The sequence below is a fragment of the Eptatretus burgeri genome, chromosome 16, assembly GCF_056783735.1.
Source record: "Eptatretus burgeri isolate ZD-2024b chromosome 16, Ebu_testis_v1, whole genome shotgun sequence".
Classification (NCBI taxonomy): domain Eukaryota; kingdom Metazoa; phylum Chordata; class Myxini; order Myxiniformes; family Myxinidae; genus Eptatretus; species Eptatretus burgeri.
In genome coordinates, this window is record NC_140976.1 from 67,892,628 (window position 1) to 67,902,989 (window position 10,362).

Genomic DNA, 10,362 nt, shown 5'->3' on the forward strand with positions numbered 1-10,362 from the left:
CATTGTTCTTCCTTGCGAGAGTTTCCTCCTGGCCTTGTCAATGTCTGTGCATTTGCTGGTTCGATCTACAACAGGATCACGAACCTCTCGATGATGCGCATTGCATCGTCTGGTATGTCACAAGGTGCAGAGGACAGCAGCAGCAGCGCCTCAGTGAGTTCTGGCAGTACCGTCCAGACTACCCACGCAGTCTTCTTGCCATGTCTATGAAAACTAGACACAGTGTCGCATCCAGTTAGAACGTGGAACATTGGTAGTGCACGAGCCTTCTCTCATCCCAATCCAGCTGCTATTTCGTGTGCTGCTAGGTATCGGAAACTCTGGCCTGTTCTGAATGCCAGCCACAGTTTGTCTTCTGGTTGCAACTCCTGTGCCAGGGACACTGCCAGCACCACAACATCGGTGTCTACAGTCCGGATGAGTATTGCATGGTGTCCATGCTGGACTGCGTGAGATGCATGCAGCAACATCCGACTGTCAGCTTCTTCATAGTTACATGGGGCGACTGAGGTCAGATCTGGCAGTAGTGGCTTGCTGAGCACTGCCTCTCCATCAGTAATGACGAGTTGCTTGTCCTCCTGGTCAAACCATTCCATGAGAGCTGCTGAGAGGAACCTGAACAGCTCGGTCTTGTTGCTGTCCACTCGTAGGAAGTTCTGCCAGTTTCCTGGCATGGCTGCGGCAGCCACCACACGTCTCCGCACACCTTGTCCTCGCTTTGCACGTGCACTACCTTTCAGTGAATCAGCAAGGTAAGTATCCCAGATCAGATCCAGACGTGACACTGTTTGCAGCTTCGTGGACATATAAGGGATGAAGATCTGTTGTGCATACTCTTCAAAGGTCTTTGATGCAGCCGGCTTCAGCATCTGGACGATGGCTGCTCCATCAAGCACAATACAGGTCGTGACAGGAGTCTCTGTCTTTGCGTCGGAGACTTCTTCCAAGCATGTGAGGAGATCACTCTTGGTACCAGTGCAGAGGCTTCCACCATCAGACAATGCAGGAGGACATGCCTGATTCTCATGACAAAAGAACTCCTCAAGGTTTCCATCCCTCGTCTGGCAGCCAATGTACAGGCGTGCGAAAAGTTCATGGTCATTCTTGATGGAGGCGAGCTGTTGCTGACCTATGCTCTGGCTTCTTGGAATGGAAGTGCTGAACACCTTCAGCTTGTTACGAGGAATGGGTGCGTCCACTGCCTTTGTTCTATCCAACATACACTCTCTGGTGAAATCCTCGAACTGCTCTTGGCCAATCTTCTTGGCATTCATCACGGTCTCCACAGCAGCAGGATCTGCGATCTCCTTTGTGTCCAGTTTGACTACATCCTGACTCTCCTCCTCGAATGGGTTGCCATCTCCTCTATGACACAGACGAGAGAGCGAACATCTTTCACAAATGAGGCCTGTACACTTGGCGTCTGATCATGATGACGTGTGTCTGCTGTTTGCCGTCTCCAGTGTTGGTTCCCATCCTGGAATTCTTCGATCACCCAGGCAACTTCTGGTCCCGCAAACATCCAGCGACGTAGGGCACTAGGGTTGTCAGTAAGCCCAACTGCTTCACCATCTCCTTTGATGCAGGCATTATTCTGCTCATGTGCCTGGTCAATCGGGATTTAAGAGAACACCCTCTGTGTTTTCTGAACGGTGAAGTGGCTTTCCCTGAATTTCCTGGATACATCTAGGTGTTTGATGGTGAGTTCGGCCATGTCCTTCAGGTGCACTGGTGTCCACCTAGCATAGTGGGTGTGACCCAGTGCATGGAACCAGGGGACCAGCTCTGTCAGAGCATTGAGGTACATCATTAACGATCCCTGCCTGAGAGAACGCACATACACTAGAACCAACAGTTCTAGTTCCAGCACGGTTGCCCAGTAGTGAAACTGGGGGATGTCTTCTCCTATCTGGCAACACCAGTCTTCAAATTCCGGAAGGTCCTCTGCATCCCTGGTTTCTCCCAGACAGTAGTGGTTGTCGGCACGGTGTTGCAGGATGTACAGTGCTGCTGCAGTCACTTGATGTGAATTTATATTTTAGACTGCCAGTATATATCAGCTTGTCTGAGTTGTTACGAGTGATTTAGTATAGTTTTTTAATTTTATTTATATTTACAGAACTAAGACATTCTTTCAAAGTATTGTGTTGAATCCAATATTTGCCGAGATAATTTCCAAATAAAATTATATAACAGACTGTGATAGATATTATTAAGTTGAAAATGGTACCATTGGATTCCTTGCCCCCAAAAACATACATTTAGATACCAGAATCAAGTCAATAGCTGCATTACGTCCAGAGATAATAGCAAATGGAGATTTCAAGTGGCGGCCATTTTGAAGTCCAATATGGCTGACATAAAGAGAGAATTTCAAGTGGCCCAATATCTGAAAATGTTCGCAACATATTAATGTACATTTGTGCCAAATTTGGTGCTTGTATCATAAAATGCACAATTCTTTTCAATATTTGGGCTAAGCCGCTCCATTACGAAGACGAGTCACTGTGTGCATGTGACAACAATATCCCAAGCAATCCACAAGTCTGGCCTGTCGGGGTAGAGTGGCAAGAAAAAAGCCATTACTCAAAAGAGCCCACCTTGAGTTCTGTTTGATGGATGCAAAAAATCACTCTGAAGATTCTGAAGCCATGTGGCAAAAAGTTTTGTGGTCTGACAAAGGCAAGATGGAACTTTTTGGCCTAAATGCAAAATGTTAAGTTTGGTACAAACCCAACACAGCACATACTACACCAAAGAACACCATCCCTATTATGAAGCATGGTGGTGGTAGCATCATGTTATGGGGATGTTTCTCATCTGTCGGGACTGGGGCACTTGTCAGGATAGAAGGGAAAATGGATGAAACAAAATACAGTAAAATCCTCGAGGAAAACCTGCTGCCCTCTGCAAGAAAGCTGAAATCGGGACGGAAGTTCACCTTTCAACATGGCAATGAGCCAAAGCACACATTCAAAGCTACACTGGAGTAAGTAAGGAACAAAGAAATAGTGGCTCAGTCAGAGCCCAGACCTAACTCCAATTGAAAATTTGTGGCATGACTTGAAGGTTTCTGTCCATCAACGCTCCCCACGCAACTTCCCTGCGTTTGAACAGGTTTGTACAGAAGAATGAGTAAATATTGTCCAATGAAGGTGTGCAAAGTTGCTAGAGACCGATCCCAACAGACTCACAGCTGTAATTGCTGTCAAAGGTGTTTCCACCGAGCATTAACTCAGGGGAGGTGGACACTTATCAAACCAAGATATTCTCGTTTTGTATTTTTTTTTTATTTTCTGAAATTTATAGAATATGTTTTTCACGTGGAAGTTGTGGGTTACGATGTGTAAATAAAGGTGGAAAAAGTCTGATTCAATGTCATTTAATTCCAGGCTGTAAGGTAACAAAAGGTGAAAATTTTGAAAGGGGGTGTGGACTCTCTTTCGGCTCTGTATATATATATATATATATATATATATATATATATATATATATATATATATATATATATATATATATATATATATATATATATGCTTGACTAGACTTGTATTAGCTGTCATTGCCCATGTGCACAAGCTCGAATGTTATCGTCAAGACACACTTGTCACCAGTGGTCCAGTTATAGCTGGGACGTACCAAGAAGCATTCTTTAAGGTTACGTCTCGGTAACAGCAAAAAAGTGACAACTGCAGTGCTGTTGATAAATGTTCCTGCCACAAACACAAGCACACACTGAGAAATTGATAATTATTGAAGACATGTTAAGATGGTGCCTGTTTGCAGTCAACATGTCTCAGCAGCTACTGTAGTAATTGGAATTTTTTTTTTGATAAGACGTCCACAGACAAAGGCTCGGGACTGGATAAGAGAGCGGTTGTGCCACTCTCCTTGGTTAGATACCATCTGACAAAGTGTCACACTTCACAGTACTCGCAATGTGCTTTGGGAAACCTGTTGCACTCCGCAATTTTTTGTTTCAAGGTTTTCGTCTCCGAGCAAAATACTGAGTTCAGAAGTTCATCTTTCAGCAACTTCGTTTGTCTTTTTACCTCACTGTTGACTTTGGGAAGATATTTCCAAATTCCTTATCTGTGTCTTCAAATCCTGCAAATAAAACATTTTCCATCATGAAAATAAATAAATAAATAAATAAACCAACTGCAAACTATCCTTCTGCAGGCATTTGCCTTCAGGAATAGCGAGCGGCGAACGGAGGTGATTAGAAATTCCATTGATTAATTATTTATCATTGGCTGTAACACACAACAGGTAAAAAAACAAAAAACTATCACGAGAAACACTGAAGACAGAGCAGTGCGACATCCGAGCAACTCTATTGTCGATGGAATATTAGGTTGACTGCGTACACATGGGTATCTTGGTTCTCAATTTGAATTGCCAAGAAAAACATTTCGACCTTGAAGCATTGCGAGGAACCTCCTGCATTAACACCATTCTGGAGGTGTCATGCTTCATAACACCGATGGATCTGGCGAGGGGATGGAAGCACAGATGCCTGTGCCCCCTCCCTCAAATGTAAGGGGGGGCAGAAGAAGAATGCATGTAATCAAGCCTCCACTAATTTGGAAGGGTTTACCCACCCCATCCAACCACAACATATAATTTGCTGTCATCTCAAACTTTGACCCTCTTGGTATTCTGAATACCCCTGGTTCATGGCATACTGAACATTCTTTGGTCCTCTTCACTTTGGTCCTGGACTATGGGTCGTGGTCTTACTCTTCCCACCATCTGTCAATCTGCTGTTCTCGGTGAGGGGAGTCAGGTCTTCTGTGACATTACCCACCCCCAGCCCCATTCTTTTTCAACCCCTACCAAGATTCATACAGCAGGCCATTAACCCTACATTGTGACAGCTTGCACATCATGTGATCATAACACTTTGATCTATCTAATGCGGATACATCGACAAAGTGGTTTTTACCTAAATTTCAGTGGTTTACAGCTTGTTCTGTGTAACACAAGTGAAACCATTTTTGTTGTACTCTAACCAACCCGACCGTTCCCATTTTCATTGTTTGAATCCCCCTCATGTACAACTTCCACGTTTGCTCGATAATAATCTCACCGTTTCTAGTTTTTGCAACTCTAAGTTCATTCGTTTCATTTTGTGTGCAGCGCGTGGCTGCTGGTTGCATCGTTGCTTGGAACACGGCTGTGCTGCTGATGCAGTTCCCCCTGTAAGTTCGAGCAAGTATTTGTAACTTGTTCAGGGTGCTGGAGATTGCTTGCCTCCTTTTCATGAAGGACACCGTGGGATCTTTAACGTCTACCAACAAACGCTAGCAGACGGGACGTCCGTTTACCATCCATCTGAGGGACCCTGTCTACCGAACACTGGGATGACAGTTTATAGCTGGGTCGGGATTCGACCAGCTCTCTTGGCCATCCTGCCAGCCCACTGATTCAAATGATCATGGTGTTTTACTCCCTTCACGTGCTCTTTTCTTGTTTTACAAGCCAACCAATTTCTTTTTTTCTCCACAAAAAAGTTCTTAGTTTTGCAAATAAATTCCAAACTCACAAAGTCAACAACTGCAGTCAAAATGGTCCACCTACAGAAACCACTGGGCATTTTGATGGAGCACTCACATTAGAACGAACCATACACTTGAGAATGTAAGAAGCCACGTTTATGGTCGATGAGATTGGAAAGTAAGTGGAAACATCGTCATGCGTCAGAGTTTTGATATAAGGTACAGACGAGCGTACACAGCACTTACATCAACGATGGCAATGATGGCTCGGATATCCTTTTCTGTAACGGTAAGCTCTGTAGTGACACGACCATTTCTTTTGATTGCCAGCCCTTCGTCATACTCCACCTGCCACAAGATTCTGCGTGTGACCATCTGGCTGGTCGTGCTTCCGATCTCGAAGAGTAGGTGAGCGATCTCGACTGAACCATCGTCCCTGGAACAAACCAAAGAGGAATGGGGAGAATTGCTTCGACATCGAGGCACGTAACAAACAATTCATGATTTGCATTGTTACATTTCAATGTGTGTTGTGTCCCGTGCTTTGATGGATGTGATGCCAGTGAAGACTTGCATTCCTGAACACCATTAGGAACCCCCGAGGATGCAGTGAAAGCTGCCATCAGCATGTGTTTTAAGAAAACCACAGGTTCCCTTTTAACGTTTATACTTCTAAACCATGACAACATGATTACACCCTTGACGGTACCAAGGCTGCCTTGATTCGGTTTAATAATTAGAGGAACATCGAGGGAGGTCTTGATCCTCAATTAAATATTGGTTGTTTTTAAAGTGTACACTCTCTTAAGACTTGATGTACGATTTAATTAGGAAAAATACCAAATTAAAGAAAATACGGTAATCCAATAAGAGATTACAGTTACTATACCAGGGAGGTGTTTGTTGAAGAATATAAACACATCCATGAAAATGGTCAATATCTAAAAAGCAACTCCAGGAAATAATAAAAAATATATTATAATAATAAATGCACAGCAACAGAGGTGACGACGACGACAGTAATGGGATCTGATATCAACTCCATGTCTTGTAGGGTTTGACGAGTTCACTCCGGGGAGGAGTTTCTGCTCGAAGACTTCTCCTCCATGCTCATGAGGGACAACAAGCCCAAAACAAGTGTCCGTGAATGTTCCCTCTCCGGAGTGCACTGGCTTATAAAATTGAGAATTAAATTATCTTCCCAGTATTTGGCTGCAGTACAATCCTACTGAGATCTAGGGGGCTGTAGCTCTGTGAAGATCGTGCCTAAGAGGTGACGCCTACGCAACTATTTAGCTAGAAGAGGCCTTTTACAATTTAAATTGTTCCTGGCTGCTCCTGCAATTGTTTTGTGTACCACAGACCCGTTAATGCATGTCAGCCATTTCCTGTTGGTCAGGATGCATGCAGCAACAGCTGGTGTGGTACTTGCTTCCTGGTATATATATATATATATATATATATATATATATATATATATATATATATATATATATATATATATATATATATATATATATATATATATATACTGGTGTGGTACTTTTATATATACATATATAGTAAAAGCATATACATTGTTCGTTTTCAGCACATAGATGTTCAACCTTTGACCAGTATTGTTCCGGTCCCCGAGTCCAGAAGGAGCCATTACTTTATTGGCCCTACCTTTTCCCACCTTAGCATTCCAGTCCCGTTATGCATGCAGCAATCGCTGGTGTGGCACTCGCTTCCTGGTGCCCATGCAGGAGGTTAGTATGCAGTGAAAGTATAAAAATATGTTGTAAAAAGTGAACCTGTCCAATTGCTATTATTTAGTAATTATAAGTGGACTAGCAGGATACCTGTGTTTCACAGACAAACCTCATTGATAAAGAATAGAGATAAGAAAGTTTGGCCCTCAGCAACAATATGCAGATTCATGTCGGATAGACCGACACAGGGTAAAGAGGCTATAAAATATAAAACGAAATGTATCGTCATTAACTTGGGCATAAAGGCGTAAAAATGAACAAGTCATTGATCTTTTATCTCATGTAAAAAAAATCAAAAAATTAATTAACAATTCGTCAACTTTGTTAAACAATGCCTAATTCTGTTTTTTTTTGTGCTAGTCATGTCTGTAGACCTTGCATTGCACATCAAAGCATGGAACATGCAGGCGAATGCACACTCATGAACAGGTTTAATAACTTTGATATAATATATCAGATTTGAGGCACAAATCATTTTATGGACAAAATAGGTGTAAAAATGTTATGGTTACATTGGACACCTTTGCCAAACTGCACTGTATAAGACCAATTATGGGTGCAATATTAAAGTAGGCCCCCAGTGGTGCTATATTAAAGTTGGTGCGTGTATGAATTCACAAACACACACACACACACACATGCAAACATACACACCTGCTATCTTACAACCACTTTTATGTGACATTTAATCTGTGACATCAATTTGTTGACAACATATCAGTGTTTGATGAAAACCTAATGGATACGCCCCTTCCTTTAATGGCAAAGCTGGAAAAGTGTCTGGCATTGGGTAAACAAAGCAGATGAGATTGACGATGAAATGAGAAGCTTACCAGAGACTTTGTATGGTGGGTTTTCTGCTGAACTGCAGTGTGACGACAGTGTGTTTGGCTCCATCCATCATCTGCATGTGGACTTCCCATGAGGCTGAGTCACTTAGATGCACTGACTTCAGGACAATTCCCTTTTTCCCTTTCACCCTAAGATGGTGACAATGACAAATGGTCGATTACTGACAAGGAATTCTGTGATTCGTCACCTGTTACATCATGGAACCAGCACGCTTCAACGGCAGTTAAAAACCACCACGCTACAACTTTACCTGAAATTAGAAACAATACCTGAGCGAACGAAGCAATTATCTTGTGTTTATTAAAGATTGCATTTGACAAAGTGAATGAAATTTTCAAAGATATTACATCATCTCAAATATTCAAACAAAAGCTGCGAATAATTTTGTTTGAATTTGCACCGATGTTGTTCGGGATCGGAATTGTTTGTTTTCGATCATTTTCATGCAAGTACATGAGTTTTGAATTCGAACCAATTCACTGATAATAAAGTGGAAATGTTTTCATATAAATCTCTCTTTGTGTCGGGTTAAACACAAACAAAAGGTTTCATCAACTCAAAACGATTAGACATCTGGAGCTCTTCAATGCTTGCACAATGAATGGTCACAACCCAAGAGAAAACTAATAAACATCGGAATCGGATGCTCGCCGCGGCAATCCTGAACTCATCGAATCAAATCAAATCAATCAAATCCAGAACAGATAAAATTTAAATAATCAACAATCGATTTCATTTCATATTTTCACCAATTAATTTGTTTTCAATTTCATCACATCATCTCAAACCGACAGAGATAAAGTTTGTGTTACGAGTGACAGAAATGATTGTGCTGTGTTAACGTAGCGCTATAAAATAGTGTACTTTAACACTCCCTGTTGAAAAGTAAAGATCAAAATGATTTTGATAATTGTGTAGTTGTTTGAATCAGTAACCATGGCATTTGAGTTGTGTTGAGAAACAAAAGGACAGAAACATAGGAGAGTGTGAGAAGCATCAGAAGGCTCCTGATGGACAATACATGAAAACAGTTTAAGAGAAATTTTCAAGAAAAATCAATTACAATGTTTGCTTCTATATTATTATTTTTGCTCATTCTCAAATGAAAACTATTTCACACATTCTTGGATTTATTGTACATAAAAATGAAGGAATCACATTTCTCGATTCCGTTGCACACACGACAGCCCAGAAATGTTTAACAGCCTACAAAGGGCTTTATCCGTAACTCAATGGAGTGCTGACTGCTCTTCCCTATGGACTGGTTCCCTCAATTCAAACCCGTCTCTCCTCGAGTATGTGGAATCCAAAGCTCTCAACATTATTGGAATCTCCTGCGATGAGGCTGGAGCACAAGGACTATTGCTCTCACATTTCAGAGAGGTCAATGGTCTCTCTTTTTTTTTTTTTAGCCGCTTCTCCTGCAGTCTAGCTCCATCTGCTCTCTCAGTTCTTCAATCATCCTGAGCCCCTCTGGGATGCACATCTGTTTCCAGTAACCCCCTCCTGGTTCAACTTCCAAAATCCAGGCCGACTGCACAGCTCAACTCTTTTGTTCCTCTTTTCTCCCGTTTGTGGAATTGCCTTGCTGAGGCTGTTCAATTCCACCCTTCCCTCCAGGGCTTCAAGCAGACAATGCACCACCATCTGAATTCATGCCCCATATCTCTCCACAATGTTTTCTACTCCCATTAACCCTTCCTAATATAACCTTCTTAAATGCAGGTTGCCGTGTTTCCTCCAATCCTCTCTATCCTCTTTTCATGTTCGTTAATTCCCTTTCCTTAATTGACCACTTTCGCTTCGTTACTTTTCTACCTCCTGTCACCGCAAAGCTCCATGAGTTCTCCAAGTTATATTGTGAAAAAAGAAACGTGAAGGTTAAAATATTTAACTAACAAGATTATTATTGTCAGAGTTTTCAGGATGAAAAACAAAGCTTTTTATGACATCATATGAGCGACCTTTTATTGATTTTTTATTTATTTATTTATTGATTTATGTCACCGTGTTAATGTCAATGTGACTGTATGGTAAAGGCAATGTTGTGAAATGTTCTTCGGAGCTGTTTTAAGGAACTCGATTGGTGATGCAGTATACGATGTTGTGTTTTGAAGCTTCACCGTAAACTTTTGACAGTTTGGAATTTTCTTGAATAACTTCCATCCCACTCGGGTGCTGTAATTAAACTCTTGTGAATAAGCAGCAGTTATGCTTAAGGATGATTCACCAGCTCGACAGAAAGTCTTTTCCTT

The 10,362-nt window shown here is 41.8% G+C and overlaps 1 protein-coding gene across 2 annotated transcripts in view; it reads right to left on the reverse strand.

Moving 5' to 3' along the window:
- The window catches only part of LOC147011258 (transmembrane protein 132E-like), a 508,369-nt gene that overhangs the window by 263,822 nt on the left and 234,185 nt on the right, over positions 1–10,362 (reverse strand). For both annotated transcript variants that reach the window (XM_085858598.1, XM_085858597.1), the window contains exons 3-4: positions 8,089–8,235; positions 5,748–5,937 (exon numbers count right to left, since the gene is read on the reverse strand). In XM_085858598.1, the coding sequence (XP_085714724.1) occupies positions 5,748–5,937; positions 8,089–8,235 (337 nt within the window). The remainder of the gene's footprint in view (positions 1–5,747; positions 5,938–8,088; positions 8,236–10,362) is intronic.